General features: G+C 42.9%; 1 protein-coding gene across 1 annotated transcript in view; it reads right to left on the reverse strand.

Moving 5' to 3' along the window:
- FRRS1L (ferric chelate reductase 1 like) overlaps positions 1–18,462 on the reverse strand; it is a 28,263-nt gene extending 9,801 nt beyond the window's left edge. Inside the window, exons 1-3 of the mRNA XM_012736764.3 lie at positions 18,210–18,462; positions 3,916–4,000; positions 1,801–1,939 (exon numbers count right to left, since the gene is read on the reverse strand). Coding sequence (XP_012592218.3) covers positions 1,801–1,939; positions 3,916–4,000; positions 18,210–18,447 — 462 coding nt within the window. The 5' untranslated portion in view covers positions 18,448–18,462. The remainder of the gene's footprint in view (positions 1–1,800; positions 1,940–3,915; positions 4,001–18,209) is intronic.
- Positions 18,463–18,995: the final 533 nt, after the last annotated feature.

Below are 18,995 nucleotides of genomic sequence, written 5' to 3' on the forward strand. Positions count from 1 at the left end.
GCTTTCTCTTGAATAATAGAAAAAAAAAAAAGACCTCTACTTACACAGATAATATCACAGTAGATAATTTCAAAGGCCTTTAGCAAAATATCAAACATAAAATTTGAATTCTCCTCACCTCATTCTACCTCACTCCTCTGAGCCCCCTAATTTTAACAGCCCCATCATGAGTGCAAATGTATTCTAGGACAGAAGTGGTTACTTTCAATGGATACCCAGCTGCTTCTCCCACTGACCCTACAGCAGGAGATAAATAATGCAGATTCATGTCCATGTGGTCTTACCAATCATACCCATAATCTTACTGCCTGGATTGGGACTTGGTGGAGGCTCATTCTCCTGGTGACCCCTCCAAGAACAAAATCACCAGAGCAGCCACTGCTTAGTCTGCTTCTCTAGTCTTTTCCTGCTATCCACCTGCAATCCATATCCAATCCACTTGCAAGTCCTGTCAGTGCTCCTTTCAAAACATATTTGAAATCTGAGCTCTTGTCGCCACTGTCACTACTATAACCCTGATCTGAGCCACCCGCCTCTCTCACCTGCACAAGCCTCAAAATAGGCTAGGTGAAGAGAAAGGAAAGGGACTGCAGTGCTAATGAGATGACTAGTGGCTTGGGGTCAAGGCGCCTAGTTAGCTTCAGGATGGGGCTGGTCTCCAGAAAGATCAAGGGATGATTGGAGGACTGGGACTTTCAACCCCAACCTCCTAACACAGATGGGGGAAGAAGAGGGAGGGGCTGCTGGTTGAGTAGGTCACCAATGGCCAACAATTTAATCAATCACGCCTACATAATGAAGCTTCCACAAAACCCCAAAAAGATAGGGTTTGGAGGAGCTTCTAGATTGCTAAACACAAAGAGGTGCCTGAAGATTGTTGCACCCAGAAAGGGCATGAAAGCTCTGCACCCCTTCCCCAATACATTGCTCTCTGTGTCTTTTCCATCTGGCCGTTTATCTGTATCCTTTGTAATAGCCTTTATAATAAATGGGCAAATGTAATAAAGTGTTTATCTGAATTCTGGGAGCCACTCCAGCAAATTGGCTGCTGAATGCAAGGAGGGGGTTATGGGAACCCCAATTTATAGCCAGTTGGTCAGAAGCACAGGTCACAATCCAGGGCTTGTGACTGATGTCTGAAATGGGGGCTGTCTTGTGGAGCTGAGCCCTTAACCTGTGGGATCTAATGCTATGTACACATAGATAACGTCAGAAGTGAGTTGAATTAGAACACACTCAACTAGTGTCCACTGGAGAACTGCTTGGGTTGTGGGGAAAACCAACATCTGGTCACATAAGTGTTCAGTGTTGAGGATGTAAGTAGAGAGAAAAAAGTTTCTTTTCCTTTACAAAGGCTCTCATACTTCTGCCTCTGGCATGAGAAGAATATACTTTGCTAGCTGCTTGTTCTGGGATGACTAGCAAAAACACAGAGAAAACTTGAATCCAACCCATGGACTAAAGTGAAGCCCAGGTGAGCCCCATCTAAAATGAGCTGAACCCCAGTCAATTCACATAAGAAGAAATAAATGCTTACTGTTATAAGCCATGGAATTTTGGAGGCTCTTCTTGCAGCATTACTGTAGAAATAGCTGATGAATACAGGTGCCCCAAGACACCTTCTATTCTGATAACTAACCCTTCCATTTAAACTAGCTTGATCATTTTTTAACTTGCAATCAGAGAGCCGTAATGAATACAATCATTATACTGCTTTAATCAATTTATTTGCTTCTAAAATCTAATGTAACAAAGCAAACTAAAGAGAAAAATCAGCTTTTATCATGATTTGCACCTTACCATTTTCTTGTCTGAAGAGAATCCAACTGCTACCCAGCCATCTGTGTCTGCACTCAGCTCAAATTCCACATCAGCCCCTATCATGCGATAGCTAAGAAAGTAGTCACAGGTCTCTGCATTACAGCCTGGTTTGCCATATCTAAAGGATATATCAAAAGAGACATTATTACTTATTTAAAATACATTAGGAGAGCATCTACTACAAATCAGGATACTAAGCAATATTATTAAATAAATTAGAACTTTGCCACCTGGGATCTCAAAAACATAGCTTCACTTAGTCAGGAAGAGCCTTGGAGAGGACTGGATCCACTTTACCTACATATGAACTGAAGTCCTCAGATAGCAAGGGGCTTGCCTAAGGTGGCATAGTGAAGTCAGTGTCTGCAACAGGACTTGAACCTGGGTCTCCAAACTCCCAGCATTCTCTACATTATAGTAGAGTTTCTTAAATGTTAGTTATTACTGAATTATTTCTAAATCCCTTTTAGAGGAAAAAGATTCTCTGAGTTAATAATTTCAATTGTTTTTGTTCATTAAATATATATTAACTCTTTTTTACTTACAAATTTTCATATAATCAAACTAACACAAATTTGCAAATTAAACTAAAAAACCAAGAACACTGAAATTTGCAGCATTCGTGCACTTGATGATGTGCTTTTACCAAAAGTAAATTTCTGCTTCTGTGCATGTGGTATGTGTGACTGTACCATGCAGGGTCTTTTAAGTTGAGCCTGGTCTTATCACTGACTATAACATGATGGCTCAACTCTCATCCACTTCTATCTGTTTGAACTGCTGCAAACCCCTCATTTATACAATACACCAAAGGAATACCCTCATCTTGTATTCACTGAGCATGAATGAATGCATTATTTATTTATAAAAATTTGTCTTTGTTCTATTTAATTACTTGGTGCTAATACAATTACAAATTCAGACACTAAAATATATGGCAGTATAAGGTGGTTGTCCAGATAGTGAGATTATGTATACATTTGTAATGAAAACACAAATTTAAATTTTCTTACAGAGGACTTGTGGATCCTTTAAGAACCAGCAAGCCCTGGTTTGAGGAACACTGTATTACAGCATTTTCAGGATGATACTGAATAGAAAATTATCGCAGTGGGTGGGACATCTATGCTCAGAAGGAAGGTATCTGAAGGAACAGGACCCAAGGTGCTAAGTTTTGACCGAGGAGGAAGGCAGGAATATGCTCTTATGCTGGCACACAGACCCTGAGCAGCCAGGAAGAGATGTAAGACCAAGGCAACACAGAACTGGGGTGAAAAGCACGAAAAGGAGCAAAGTTAAAAGAAAAGTGAATGGGACAGAAAACAAGTCCCTCTGAAGCCAGCAGGGTAGTGAAATTCCTTCTCTTCTCAAAACTTCCCCCAATCACCAGAATTATGCATTGCTGACCATCATCCTCAATAATAGCATTACTGTATTTTTGTTTATTCCTTGGAAATGGCCTTGTAAGCCAAAGAAAGCTCGAAGCCCTTGTAGTCCATTTTTCCCCCCTTAGACCTTGAATACTGAAAAATAACAACAAAATCAGAACCTTCAAAACCTTTACTTGGGGGCAATTTCTTTTAGGAAGTAGAGTTCAAAGAGAAGGAGGCTTTCATAACAAGCAGAGATATCTAGATAGGAGGCCCACTGTCCACACTACTGTTTTTGAGCCCAGCCCATCATGTCTCGATAGAATACTAATAATCATGTAGGGATTCACTATGCCTGAGATAACAGGCTAGTGACAATAATCAATGCTTAATGACTAGTTAGTATCCTATAGATATCCATAAGCCATGACTATTTATTTGGAAAGGAATTGGGTACTAGACATGCCTATCATTGCCTAAGCACTGACATGTTCTGTGTCACGTGAATCTTGTTCGTACACCCGATTGATAAGGAAGTGATATCCAGGCCAATGGCTGTACAGCCAGAAATGAAGAACCAGAGAACAGCCTAGTACATACCCTGCTGAGGCTGTGAAGGGGATACAGGCCCCTGATTAGAAGGAACTGCATGCAATTTAAATATTACCATGAAAGTAAATCAGTTTCTCATCCTTCAAGTTATCCAACTTGCAGTTCTACCAACCTAAAGCATCCCTTAGTTTTTCCACAGTCATCCACTTTGATTTTGGCAAATGGATCCACAGGAGGAGCAGTAGGGAAAGGGTAACCTAGGCAGCGAGAATAAAGAATGGTTAGAAAGTCCAGGAACAACTTTACCAGTGAGGATGTTTTTTTATGCGTTGACTATTTTCTATCACACATATTTAGAAATGACTCACAAAAGGACTTTAAGCCTAATCATCCCCTTCGTGAGGGAAGGCATAGAGCACATATCTTTGGACCCAACCTTACACTGAAAATAGGTGTGCTGTTTTCTCATTTTGCAGGTAACGATGAACCTGAGGCCCTGAGAGGGGGCATAATTCATATAACCATTGGCTTATCACTGTCTCCTGGGAGTTTGAGAACCACAGTTTTAATACAATACAAAAGAGAAAAAAACATTAACAATGATATATTTATATAACATTCATGTACTTGGTAGTTGGGTTTTCCTATTTATATATATGATAATAGGATTTTTTCCATTCCATTTTTAACTTTCATTTTGCATCAAGCTATATGTGACATTTTCATATATCACAAAATTCTTTTAAACAGTTTCTGGCAGTTGTCTATCTTTCTGTAAGATAACTTACCACCATAATGCATCAAACCATACATTGAAGATAAGGCTGCATATGCTTCCAGTTTGTAACAGCAATCTTTTTCTCCTAAGCTGTTTACTCCATGTACACAGGAACCCATGTGTGACTCATCTTGTATTCTCTGTCCAGCACAGTGCATGGCACTGGACACTCAATAAGTGATTGTCAAACGAATAAATAAAATCACCCATGGCATTAGGAAAGATGCATAAATAGAAAGTTTTTAAAATTATTCTATTTTATTGGTTTCTCTTTTCTCATAAATAATGAAGTCTTTTCTTGGATTTGTAAGGCTTTTAAAATAATGTTTTGGTTAATTTATTCCATTAGACTTATTATACTTTTTTTAAAAAGTCAGTAGTTCACACTTCCCTGGCACAAATCCGTGCACTCTGAATAGTCCATTTCTACTACACTAGACCTTAATCACATGACAAAATACAGCCCTAACTTTTCACCATCTCCAAGTAATTGGGTCCAATGCATTACTTTTTCTAGTTTTATGCTTTATTTTATTCTATGTCCTACATATGCTTCAGTACTAGACTGAGTCCTGTCTTGGATGAAGTTTTTTGTTTGTTTTTCTCTTAATAGTTATTGAGCAACTGCTCAATGCTACAAACTACTGTACATTAAGCATCATTATATATCTTCTTCCTTTTATTACTTGCCACAATACTGAGGCCATTTTTCTCAGAATACTTATACTGAAATGCAATGACTATTTACTTACATGTTTTTTAAGATTCTATAGGTGACTGACAATCTCTTCTAATGTTGCTTCTGACTCAGGTTTCTCATTTTCCTCCATTTTTCAAACATATTATCATTACTACTTCCTAGCATCTAGAATAATATATTGGCATACAGCAGATTTCCAGCTCAATAAATGCCAGTTATTACTATTAATATTACTATTGGATTATCACTATTAAATTTTGTAAACTGGATTGATAACTAATAACCATTGTGTAAGACTGTCTCTTTAAGAAGAATGGGTTACTAAACTCCATATAAAAGTAAATTTTGGGCTGGGCAGAATGGCTCACACTTGTAATCCTAGCACTCTGGGAGGCCCAGGTAGGAGGATTGCTTGAGGCCATGAGTTCAAGACCAGCCTGAGCAAGAGCAAGACCCTGTCTTCACAAAAAATAGAAAAATTAGCTGGGCATGGTGGCACATGCCTGCAGTCCCAGCTACTCAGGAGGCTGAGGCAGGAGGATTGCTTGAGCCCAGGAGTTTGAGGTTGTAGTGAGCTATAATGACACCACTGCACTCTAGCCCAGGCAACAAAACAAGACTGTGACTCAAAGAAAGTAAATTTTGGAAGAAGTTCATTTATAAATGTTTTGAACTAGTTTATTTATGTTGGCAAATGGCTTCTCAGGGCTTTTCTAGCACTAATTTTCTATTATCTTATGTGCTTCTAAAACTTGGAATGAGGACTGTGTTCTGTCAAATGCACTTGGGCATGCATTTAATAACATATTTTTCTCTTGTATTGCAAGCTGTTTAAAAATAAATAATTTGGCCTCTGTCCCCTAGTTCCTGGTATAGACTCTAAGTCCTTGTAATTTCCCAAGTAGTAGGAGTGTCTTTGTTCTTCATGAGCCTATTGAGTCAATGAGTTTATGATAAGAGATGACACAGGATAGAGGCTGGTCACTGGAAAGACCATGGGATTAGAAAGTTGGGGCTTTGCACTAGCCCCACCTCCAGAGAAGGAAGTGGGGCTGAAGATTGAATTCATTCATGTAGCCAATGATTAAATCAATCCTGCCTATATAATGAAACCCCAGTAAAAACTCTGGACACTGAAGCCTAATGGAGCTTCCCGGCTGAACATGTTGATGTGCTGGGAGGGAGATGTGCTGATTCCATGAGAAGAGGGCAGGGAACTCTGCCTTCGGGAGCCTCCAGACCTCACCCTATGTGTCTTTTCATTGGCTGTTCCTAAGTTGTACAATTTATAATAAAACTATAATGGTAAGTATACCACTTTCCTGAGTTCTGTGAGACATTCTAGTGAATTATAGAACTGAGGGGGGTTGTAGGAAGACCCTGCATTTATGGCCAGTTAGTATGAAGTGTGGGCAGTCTTATTGTGAACCAGGTCCTTTAACTGTGGAGTCCGTGCTAACTCTAGGTTGTTAATGCCAGAATTGAATCACAGGACACCAGTGGGGGGTTAATATTAGAATTTAAGCAGAGCAGAATTACATTTTTTCCCCAAAATTAAATGATCTCTCACTATTTGGCATAAAATGAGTTTGGACCATGTGCCAATATTTAACGTCTTATCTCTCAGCTATGACCCAACCTTCTATAGGCTAAGTACTCTGCAAATCACTTCTCCTTCACCTGCTGCTTAGGCTCTGCCAACAGGCAGCATTAGATGGAGGCAGGAGGAAGAAATTAGGACTGTTCCTTCCTGTTTGATTGCTTTTCCAATAAGCAAGTCTCCAGCAACTCCACTTCATCCTTACAGGGGCACAGTTGGTTTAAGTTTCCAGCTTTTCGCCAGGCTCCCAAGACCAGCCTCATCATGCAGCCCAAGGGTACCAGCAGTAGCTGGGCAGAGCCCCATTCTCAAGGATGGGTTGCAGCTCTGGGAGGCCCCTTGTCTGAGCCCTTCTCATAACCCAAGGCCCTTATTCTTTGCAACTGCAGCCCCAGGGGTGGTAGCTAATTCCTGGAACTCCCTTTTTGCCTCTCCAGTCCCCCAACTCCTAATTAGTTGGCTCCTTGGGCTGGTTAACTGTTTAAAAAGCTAGTATGATTTCTGTGTTTCTGACTGGACCTTGATTGATACAGACTACATGGATTAATCTTTGAATACTGATATAATGTATCTGCCCAAACTGTAGCTTATTAGCAGTTAATCATTCTGAAGGCTAGAGAATAATGATACCAATAAGATCTATGTTTTATGTGCACTATACAATTATATCAGGAAATTATTTTGATTGTAGAAATTTAAGTAACCCAGGTGCACAGAATTAGATTGATATTTCTTGGTTTATGGAACACTCATTATCAGTCTCTGAAAAACTGATCTTATATTTTCCCCTGATCTATCCCTAACTCGATTTCCCACCTTAGATACTAGGTCTAGTGTATTTTGTATATATGCTTCTGCCAAGGATGGAGGTTTTAACAAATATGAATACTCTGACACACACATTGTAGAAGAGTAATATTTTACTGTGATAAATTGAAAAGACACATTAGCAATAATGGACACCAGACAACATGGGGTTGAAGGTAAGGTTCTGATGTTGGTCAGTTCCATGGATCGTGGAATTCTGCCTGCCCAGAGCAAGGTCCTACGAGGCTGCAAAAAGCCTTTTCTATCCCCAATACCACCATCCCAAAACTCTTCCACGGTTATCTTATAATTACCAAAACTGCCTTCCACAGAACCTGGATCTAAAGTTCAGGTTCCAGGTACAATTCTCATTCTGCCAACAGCGCCACCTTGTCACACTGTCCACAGCTGCACTGCACCGGCCAATCCATGGCCATGCACAGGTCTGGAAATGCCCGGACACAGCAGACCAGCAAGGGCCACCTACGTCGACTTACCATTCACCATCCATGTGTTTATTTTTACATAGGTGTGCTTTCGAAAAATATATCATCTGCATAAATGATACTGTGCAGTAAATCTCATTCTATTTATTATTTTCCTTTTAGGAAGTTGATCCACATATGTAAGACTGAATATTATTCGGCCACTAAAAAAACTAAGTACTGATATCTGCTTCAACATGGATGAACTGCAAAATCATTTTGTTTAGAAGAGTTTAACAGAAGACCACACATTACATAATTCCATTTACATGAAATATCCAGAGTAGACAAATACTGAGACAGAACAATCAGTGGTTGCCTAGAGCTGGGGTTGAGGGTGGGGAGGGGAAGAAGAGGGGACTGCAGGGTGATGGCTAATGGGGATAGGGTTTTTTTTTTTGGTGTGATGAAAACATTCTAAAATTGATTGTGGTGACAGTTACACAACCCTGTGAATATACTAAAAACCATTGCATTGTACACTTTAAATAGGAAGCAGTGAATTGTATGGTGCTCATATGAATTATCTCAATAAAGCTCTTGCAAAACAAAAATTGATGTTTTGCCTACCACTCTCTCACTCCACAAAACCCAGTTCTGACTCAAATGTCATGCATCCAATTGATGGAATCAAAGTCATACCCAGAACTCAGGATTCAAGGTAATATTCTACCCTATGCAATAGGTTTTCTTTTCCTGTCCTTTGAAATAGTATGCTTAAGGTTAGCATTAGCGATCACTTGAATATTTGGTGAAACTGAGCCAGGAACATTCTTGGTTGGAAGATTTTTTTAAATTGATTCAATGTCTTTGATGGATACAAAATTATTCAGGTTTTATAATGCTTTTTTTTTTTTTTTTTTTTGAGACAGAGTCTTATTTTGTTGCCCAGGCTAGAGTGAGTGCCGTGGCATCAGCCTAGCTCACAGCAACCTCAAACTCCTGGGCTCAAGCAATCCTGCTGCCTCTGCCTCCCAAGTAGCTGGGACTACAGGCACGCACCACCATGCCCAGCTAATTTTTTCTATATATATTAGTTGGCCAATTAATTTCTTTCTATTTATAGTAGAGACGGGGGTCTTGCTCTTGCTCAGGCTGGTTTCGAACTCCTGACCTCGAGCAATCCTCCCGCCTCAGCCTCCCAGAGTGCTAGGATTACAGGTGTGAGCCACCGTGCCCGGCCTTATAATGCTTCTTGAGTCAACTGTATTTTTCTAGGAATTTGTCTATGTAAAATTTCAAGTTTATTGGCATAGAAGGAGACAACTGTCACACAGCTCAGGTGATGGGGTCAGCTCTGTAGACACTGACCTGGTGGGAGACCTCACATCCATAGGACCCTGCATCTTCCCTCCTGGCACTGCTGATACTGAGGGTCTGTTGTCCCTGGATGTCTTCATTCTGCTGGAGAGCTTCAGGCTCTGGTCACTGCAGGACCACTCAACGGAGGTGCCTGCGTCACTCCAGTGGCAGCTCGTGGTGATCTCTGAGTTACTGGTGGCTGTGAGCCTGGGTTTGGCCATTGTTCCTTTATCTTTATGTTATGGTTGATTTCCTCAATTGTATCTTCCAGACCAGATCCGATTGGCCTTTCAGCAGTTACACTGAATTTGTTTTTCTGTTTTCATTTTTAATTTCTGGAAACTATTGTTCTCTGACAGCAGCCCTTTTGTGGGAGTTCATCGAACAATCTTCCAAAACCTGTTTCCAAGGGACTGGCTCCCTGAGCAGAAATCAAAACTGGGCCATGATGGTGAGAGTGTGGAATCTTAGCCACTAGACCACAGAGTGGAGTGCCAGTTCCTTCTGTTCTTACTAGCTGGTTTTATCTGCTTCCATTTTGAGTGAGCTATAATTCACATACCATAAAATTCACCATTTTGAAGTGTACAAATCAGTGGTTTTTAGTATCTTCACAAGGTTATGCAACCATCATCACTATCTAATGCTGGAACATTTCCATGATTCCAAGAAGAAACTCTATACCAGTCAGCAGTCACTTTCAATTCCCCTCCCCCTAGCCCTTGGCAACCACTAATCTACTTTCTGCCTCTATGTATTTGCTCGTTCTGGACATTTCATATCAATGGAATCATACATGTGGCCTTTGTATCTGGCTTTTTTCACTTAGCATAATATTTTCAAGGTTCATCCATGTTGTAGTGTGTAACAGAACTTCATTCCACTTTGTGGCTGAATATTCCATTGCATGGACAGACTACATTTGTTTATCCATTCATTTGTTGATAGACATTTGGGTTGTTTCTACTTTTTGGCTATTATAATTCTGCCATGTACATGTTTTTGTGTGAACATAAGTTTTCACTTGTCTTAGAGAATTGCTGCATCATATGGTAACTCTGTGTTTAACTTTTTGAGGAACTTCCAAACTATCTTCCAAAGTAGTTGTTGCACCAATTTATATTCTCACCAACAATGCATAAGGGTTCCAATTTCACCACATCCTCATCAACACTTGTTTCCTTTTTTTAAAATTATAACCATTCTAGGGGGTATAAAGTGGTATCTCATTATGATTTTGATTTCCATTTCCTTAATGCCCAATGATGTTGAGCATCTTGTCATGTACTTATTGGCTATTTGTATATCTTCTTTGGAAAAAATGTCTTTTTCTTTTTATTTTTTTAAATGTCTTTTTAAAGCCTTTCCCTTTTTTTTTTTTTTTTTTTTGAGACAGAGTCTCGCTTTGTTGCCCAGGCTAGAGTGAGTGCCATGGCGTCAGCCTAGCTCACAGCAACCTCAAACTCCTGGGCTCAAGCAATCCTCCTGCCTCAGCCTCCCGAGTAGCTGGGAGTACAGGCATGCGCCACCATGCCCGGCTAATTTTTTCTATATATATTAGTTGGCCAATTAATTTCTTTCTATTTATAGTAGAGAAGGGGTCTCGCTCTTGTTCAGGCTAGTTTCGAACTCCTGACCTTGAGCAATCCGCCCGCCTCAGCCTCCCAGAGAGCTAGGATTACAGGCGTGAGCCACCGCGCCCGGCTAGCCTTTCCCTTTTTAATTGAGTTATCTTAAGTTGTAACAATAACTTAATTAGCTTTTTAAATCTCTGCTATGCAATATGGAGATACCTTAAAGCGATACAAGTGGATCTACCATTTGATCCAGCACTCTCATTGCTCGGCATCTACCCAAAAGATCCAATAACACTCTACAAAAAAGACACTTGCACTCAAATGTTTATAGCAGCACAATTCATAATTGCAAGGCTGTGGAAACAGCCCAAGTGCCCATCAATCTAAGAGTGGATTAATAAAATGTGGTATATGTATACCATGGAGTACTATTCAGCTCTAAGAAACAATGGTGATATAGCACATCTTGTATTTTCCTGGTTAGAGCTGGAACCCATACTACTAACTGAAGTATCTCAAGAATGGAAAAATAAGCACCACATATACTCACCAGCAAACTGGTATTAACTGAGCAGCACCTAAGTGGACACATAGGTACTACAGTAACAGGGTATTGGGCAGGTGGGACGGGGCGGGTGTATACATACATGAGTGAGATGTGCAGCATCTGGGGGATGGTCACGCTGGAAACTCAGACTTGTGGGGGGAGGGGCGGAAAGGGCATTTTTTGAAACCTTAAAATTTGTACCCCCATAATATGCCTAAATAAATAAATAAATAAATCTCTGTTATGTCTAAGGTTCTCCCTTTTTATTCCTAATACTATTTGTCTTCTTTTTTTCTTGATCTCTCTTACCGGAGCTTATTGTGATGGTTAATTTTATGGGTCAACTTAGCTGAGCCATGGTGCCCAGAGATGTGGTCAAACATTATTCTGGATGTTTCTGTGAGGGTGTTTTTGGAGGGTATTAACATTTAAATTGGTGGACTTTGAGTAAAGCAGATTGCCCTCCATAATGTGAGTGGGCTTCATCCAATCAAAGGCCTGAAAGGACAAAGAGTGACCTTCCCCAAGCAACGCAGTAGCAGATGGCCTTTGGACTTGAGCTGTAACACCAGCTCGTCCCTGGGGCTCCAGTCTGCCAACCCACCCTGCGGACTGTGGACTGCCAGCCTCCATAATCATGTGAGCCAATTCCTTAAAAAATAAATCTCTCCGTCTATATAAACACATACCCTATTTGTTTTCTTTCTCTGGAGAACCCAGACTAAATATATTTACCTATCTTATTCATATTTTCAAAGAATCACTTTTGGCTTTGTGGATCCTCTTTTCTGAATACTTGGTTTCTGTCTTGTTAATTCTGGTACATCTTTATTATTATTCATTTCCTTCAACTTTTAGAATTATTCTCTTCTTTCTCTCACTTCATAATGTTCAGCCTTTCCTCTTTTCTTCTGTCAGTGTTCAAACCCAACAGCCAACCACAGTCCTGCTCTTCAGCCCCAGCCTCCCAATCCGGAAACCTCAGCCTAGATGTCTCCCTTCCCTACCTGGCACATTTACTCAGCCATCACTTCCTGTTGTCCCTACTTCAGAAGTGGATCCTGCCTCTCGGTTGTGGTTCTGCCTCCTGTCTGGTTTCTGGCTCCTCTCCGACTCTTCCTGCCATATGCCATCTTTCTTAAGCAAAAATCTGATCCCGTCACTGCACTCCCCCTCACCCCATCACCACATTCCACCTCCTCCACGCCTGCCTGTCTCCTTGAGTCTTGAGACACATGGCTTGAACCACCCGGACACAGCCAGTTCTCCCCTCTCACCTTCATTGGGTCCATTCCCCCATTTTTTGGACTTTTTTTTGGCTTGTTCTTTTCCCTCCATTTTCCATTTTGATGCTCCCCCCAACCTCCAAAATAAAAACCTGAATGAGACTAAATAATATTGGTTTGGGACTTAAAGCTATATAAATTCTTCTTCTTCCTTCTCTTTTCTTCTTCTCTCATGGAATCTATAAATCCTTCCAATAACTGTTCTGTATTGGCGAACAATTACAGCCATTGTTTTCTTCTCTTCATTTCCTCTGTTATCATTTCCTCCCTTCTGATATTCCTGTGACATTCCTGGTTGATTTTTCAGGTTCTCAATGTGGTGTTGTGATTTCCATTCTTGTCTAATTCACAGATACTATCTGTTCCTTTTTTGCAATCCCTTGAGCCTATTTTGCCATACTCTACTGGGTGGCTAATGGCTTCTGCCTTACTATTTATTGCTTCTAATTAACTACTTGGATCACAATGTTCAGGTATTAAGTTAGTACTTGAGGCAGGGCACAGTGGCTCATGCCTGTAATCCTAGCACTCTGGGAGGCCAAGGCAGGCGGCTCGTTTGAGCTCAGGAGTTTGAGACCAGCCTAAGCAAGAGCGAGACCCTGTCTCTACTCAAAAAAAATAGAAAGAAATTAGCTGGACAATTAAAAATACATAGAAAAAATTAGCTGGGCATGGCAGTGCATGCCTATAGTCCCAGCTACTCAGGAGGCTGAGACAGGAGGGTCGCTTGAGCCCAGGAGTTTGAGGTTGCTGTGAGCTAGGCTTATGCCACAGCACTCTAGCCTGGGCAACAGACCGAGACTCTGTCTCAAAAAAAAAAAAAAAAAAATTTTAGTACTTGATTCCTTGAAGCTTTAACCAGAAACTGGCCACACCATTCAGTTTCATCTCTCAGAACCACTGTATCAGCCTCATCCTGGACTGCCTGATCAGTTGTTTCTCCTCTTTTCAAAGTCATATAAAGAAGTGCCGAGGGACTTTGTAAAGTGTAAAGTTCCATACACATATGAATGCAGGCTTCATGGTGACACTCCACTGCTTAGGAACCTACAGCCCCTAACCATATCAATTCCAAACCCCTCTTCTCAAGTTCACATGTAAAAATACCTGCTTCTGCCTATAAATCCATTTCCTAGTGCATGTCCACTCCAAGCAGGCAAGATATCTTATACACCTTATCCATGAAGTCAATCAACAAATCCACACAGTTCTCTGCTACTTTCCAGCTGGGCAACTTTAGCTAAGATATTTAAATTTTCAGTTGGTCAGTTTCTTTAACTCTAAAATGAAGATAATAATAATATTTAACTCACAGTATTACTGTAAGTATTAAAGCTAATACAAATACGGGACCTTAGAACACTGCCTGGCACCAATGAGCATGTATTCAAAGTTGACTCTCTCATCAGCATTACTATCAAGCTAGAGTAACGGAGGATACAAAGATAAATTAGATGTACATTGTTAACTTTAAAGAACGTCCAGATTAGTAGGGTGTAGAGTTACATATCCACATACCATACATGGTAGATGTAGGAAGGATTCAGGCAGCCGAAGAAACTTCTAGCCTTTGCCCCATGTTCTGTCCTCCTCTCTACCTCCTTACTAGCCCTTTCCCAAGACAGGAAAAATTGTGATCAGAACTCTATGGTCAGAAAATCATTGATTTGGCAACCTTTTACAAGTGGTCATATCATTATGCCTTTAAGATAAGCAACCGTAAATGGCGTTCTGTCTTTTCACTTCTAGGCTGGGTACGGCTCCGAGAGCAAGCCAGCTAGCATCATCCACTCAGATGGCTGGGTTAAGACTCAAGGTCTGTTCCTCAAACATGGCCATCTCAGCAGCAGGGAGAAGGAAGCAGGAGGCTTTACTTGGGACTTAACCCCAAGCCAACACTCAACTCAGTTGTTCTTTTTTCAGAGAACCCTCAAAATAAGGTATTTTCCCATAGCCAAATGGTAACCTGTTTCACATTCTATGGTTGTTCTGACTATATAGATTCTGGGTTGGGAACCTCAAGGGAAAGAGGTATGAGTGATAGGATTCAAGCACCAAGACGCTATCTCAACTCCCAACCACAGAGAACAGAGGATCATGGCAGGGTTAGAAAGGATGTTGTGAGAGAATATCCTTGCCTAGTGGCAGGTGATGAGAGGAAGAGAAAATCAGGGATGGCTTCCTGAAAGAGAGGGGACTTGAGCTGAGACTGTAAGGATGAATAGTATAGGCTGAGACAGTGGGCACTCCAAGAATTCTGAAAATTAGCACAGTTAAGCCAAAACAGAATTTAAATTTAAAAAAAAAAAATTAGGGAGTGATTTTTTTTTTTTTTAGAAACCAAATTAGCCAGGGTCCACCTTCTGGATTTGGGGGTTGTAGACAACTCTGCACACTGGGCAAACAGTCTCTGGACAGGGTAGGTGATGGTCAGTGGGCTCCCCAACAGTTTCAGGGAAACCCCTATCCCCACCTCCATTATTCTGACTTTATATTATCAGGCCACCTTTTCATCAAAAACCCCCATTTCTTGGCAACTTGGAACACGAGAAATGCATACCCTGCAACAGGAAACAAGCAGCCCAATCTCTAGAAAAGGACAACCCAATTGTCTTGATAGAAAGAAAGCCAATATTTCTACCTCTTCACTTGCCACTTCTTCCAAGGTCAATCAAGCTTCCTCCTTCCTTCTCCACTGAACCCTGCCTAGGAAAGTTCACCATTACCTTCCCTCTCCTGAATCCATTGAATATCTGGAGTCTTCCTGCTAACAGGCTCACCTTGGTATGGGACACCCCTCTTTTCCTGTTTCCGCTTCTCTCTCTCTGGCAGCCCCTCCTCAGTCCCCTTTGAAGGGTGTGTCACTGATGATCTCTAAGCATCTTGCAAAAGTCCCTATTGAGGCACCCATGGGGCTAAAGCCCAGGTCCAGGGAATTCTAGCAGAGGTGCTGCCTCAGACAGGCCCGTCCCCAAACACTCCACTAGCACCCAGCAGAGGGTAGTAGAATCTGTATCTGAAGAGGAAGAGAAACTGTCCGAAAGAAGAGGGTAGGAGAAGAATGGAGAGTGTAAGCTCAGGGGGAGGGAAGGGGAGGGGAGAGATGGTTATAAAAGGAAGTTGGGCCAGGGAGAAGATTTCAGATAAAGGAGTTGAAGTTTCATCCAGGGAGCAGCACAGGATTTTTGAGTGCAACACCAATAGGGTTAGAGGAGGGCTTTAGGAAGGTTAAGTTGGTTTTAAGTGCAGAATGGCGGTGGTGGGGGGGGCGGGAAGGAGATACATTAGGGATTTGCATACATATTGAAAACCCTGCCACCCTCGGAGCAGTCATCTCCCCAAAATGCCCTCCCTCTTCTGTCTCACTAAAGTCTTTCATACTTCTTAGCTTGACTCTGTGACGCTGTCCTGGATGGCTGCAGCCCACCTGATATCCATGTTCATAAAATTGGACTATATGATGAACATTACATGCTTCCTGTATGGACAAGCTGACATATAGAATCTGACCTTGTCCTTCATTTGTCAAATACATGTGCCCAATCAGAACATAAGCTCCTGTATGCCACATTTACGTCACCTAGGCTGACTGGGTACAGAATGAATATGCATTAGATGCTTTCAGAAACAGATGGGCTTTGGAATACTTATTTTCCAGAATGACAGATTCTGCTTCTGCTTCTTGTCCTCTTACCCCACCCCCATTTCTCCTTCTCCCTGGCCACATGGCTGCCCAGCTAGAAGACTACATTTCCTAGCCTCCCTTGCAGCTAGGTCATGTAATTATGTTTCTGTCAAAGGAATATGAGCACCAGTGATTTGTGAAGCCAGCCTAAAAGGCAACTGCTTGCCCTGGACTTCTTTTTTTTCTTCCCTCAATCTTGAACAAGGACATGCAAACAACCTGGCTTCTACTGCACAAATGAGGACAAAATCTTAGGGAATGGTAGAGCAACAAGATGGAAGGAATCTGGATACCTGAATGACTTTGCAGAACAGTTACCCCACCAGCCCCAGACCAGCCAGATTCTTATCTGAGACAAAAATATAGTACCCTACTATATTATTTAAGCCACTCTATGTTCCAAATGTATTCTGTTTCAGTAGTTAAGTCTCTACCTAAGTAATATATATCCCAATTCCATTCTCTCTACCTTCCTTCATACACTAACTATAATTTTTGAACTGGGCATAATATGCCTCAGCTAAAAGGCCATATACTTCCCATTATTCTTTGTACCTATATGTGACCACATGACTTAGTTACAGCCAATGAAGTGTAAGAATTGTTATAAAAACTTCTGAGTATTCCCCTTATATGTCAGTGACCTTCCTGCTTTCTCTTTCCCCATTATCTGGAATGTGAATGTAATAGCTAGAGCTCAGGTAGTCATTTTGGACCATGAAGTTACATGTTAAGAATTGTGAAGAAGCAGAAGAGCAGGATCCAAGGTCCCTGGTGACTATGGAGCTCCACATCAGATCTGGATTGCCCTTTTCTAGATTTCTTTACATGGTAGAGAACTTCTATCTTATTGAAGCTATTAATGTTTGCTTGTTGTATATAGTTGAACCTGGTCCTAAGTACAGATACATTCACTAACAGACATCAGTTGCTGGGACACACATTTCAAACCCCAGCTTGATCGCTGGATATCCCTCTTAGCAGAAGAAAAGGAAAATCACTATTTTCCAAAGTTGCAGAAGAGGCCAGTTTCCATTCCTTCTGAACAGAATTAGCTTTGCTTTTGTTCTTATTGAAGCAGCTCTACAGGGAGGTCCAAGGCTGACAAATCCCCAGTCTCTGGGCCCAGCAGGCCTCAACAACAGTGGCTCACACTAGGGGACCATGACATGTGTGGCAGAAAAGAAGAGGGATGGGAGTGGGAAGGCTGATGTGACCCAGCTCTGACGGGTCAGCGAGCAGGAACGGAATGCTATGAGGTGGGCTCCAGGCGCTGCAAATTAGGTCAATACAGAGAGGGAAGAAATAAAGCAACATCTCTGCTTAGGTTGCCCTGGTCTCGCACACCCCAGGCCAGACGGCGGCCTCATCCGTCCGTCCCCTACCACCCCCAACCTTGGCAGGGAGGATGGAAGCCAGATACTGAGAACTGGGGGAGCTTAGGCTCAGCACTCCCACCCTGTCCACAGCCTCACAGGGCTTGGGTGACCCCTTCCTCTACCAGCTTCAGTCTCCCCACCGGTAAAGTCTCCCCACCTGCGACAGGCAGGTACTGACAGCTCTGTTGGGCCCTTCCCCCAAGCCGGCCTGCGGGGGTCTGAGCAGAGCCATAGCTGTCTCCATTGGCATCTTTACCAACCCTCTCCTCCGTGCCCGTTCCTCGGTCCCCCACCCCAGGTCTCCCCTCCTGAAGCCTCACCCTCCTCGGACAGGTAGCGCAGGTCGTAGAACTCCCCCGCGAAGGTGCCGTAGGAGGAGTCGTGGCGCGGCACCGCCTCGTCTGCGCCCCCGTCTCCCTGCGCGCGGCCCCTGGGTCCCCGGCCCCCGGGGCCCGCGCCGTCGTCCGCGGGGCTGGCGGCACAGGCAGCGGGCCCCGCCAGCAGCAGCAAGAGCAGCTGCGCCCAGGCCCGCAGGCGCTGCTGGGGCGGCCGCGCCATCGCTGCGCTCCAGTCCCGCAGCCAGGCCGCTCGGGCCGCAGCGGGGGCGCCGCGGGCGCGGGCCGGACCGAGCCGCTGCCGCCGCCACCGCCACCAGCACGCGCCCGCGCAGCCGCGGAGGCGCCCGCACCCCCGCCTCCCGGCCTCGGTCTGCGCATCCGCGCTCCAGCCCCGCAGCCTCCCCCTTCTTCCAGACATCCCCTCCTCCCCGCCTGGATTCTGCTTGCTAGCAGCTCCCATCTTTCCGTCCTTCTTTCCATTCTCCCCATCTCCTGCACCTCCCTCCACGTCCTCCTCCAGCCTACTGCTGATGCAGTTTGGGCCCTTCTAGTCCCTTGCTACTCAGAGTGTGGTCCGAGGACCAGCAGCATCAGCATCACTTGGAAGCTTGTTAGCATCACTCATCTCAGGCCCCACTCCAGACCCATGATTTTAGGATCTGCATTTTACCAAAATCCTCAGGAGATCCCAATGAACGTTTAAACTTAAGAAGCGCTCCTCTTTAGGGTTTACCCTGGACACACCTTGTCAGAATTGCTGCCTCTCCC

The sequence above is a fragment of the Microcebus murinus genome, chromosome 12 (genome assembly GCF_040939455.1).
Source record: "Microcebus murinus isolate Inina chromosome 12, M.murinus_Inina_mat1.0, whole genome shotgun sequence".
Lineage (NCBI taxonomy): Eukaryota > Metazoa > Chordata > Mammalia > Primates > Cheirogaleidae > Microcebus > Microcebus murinus.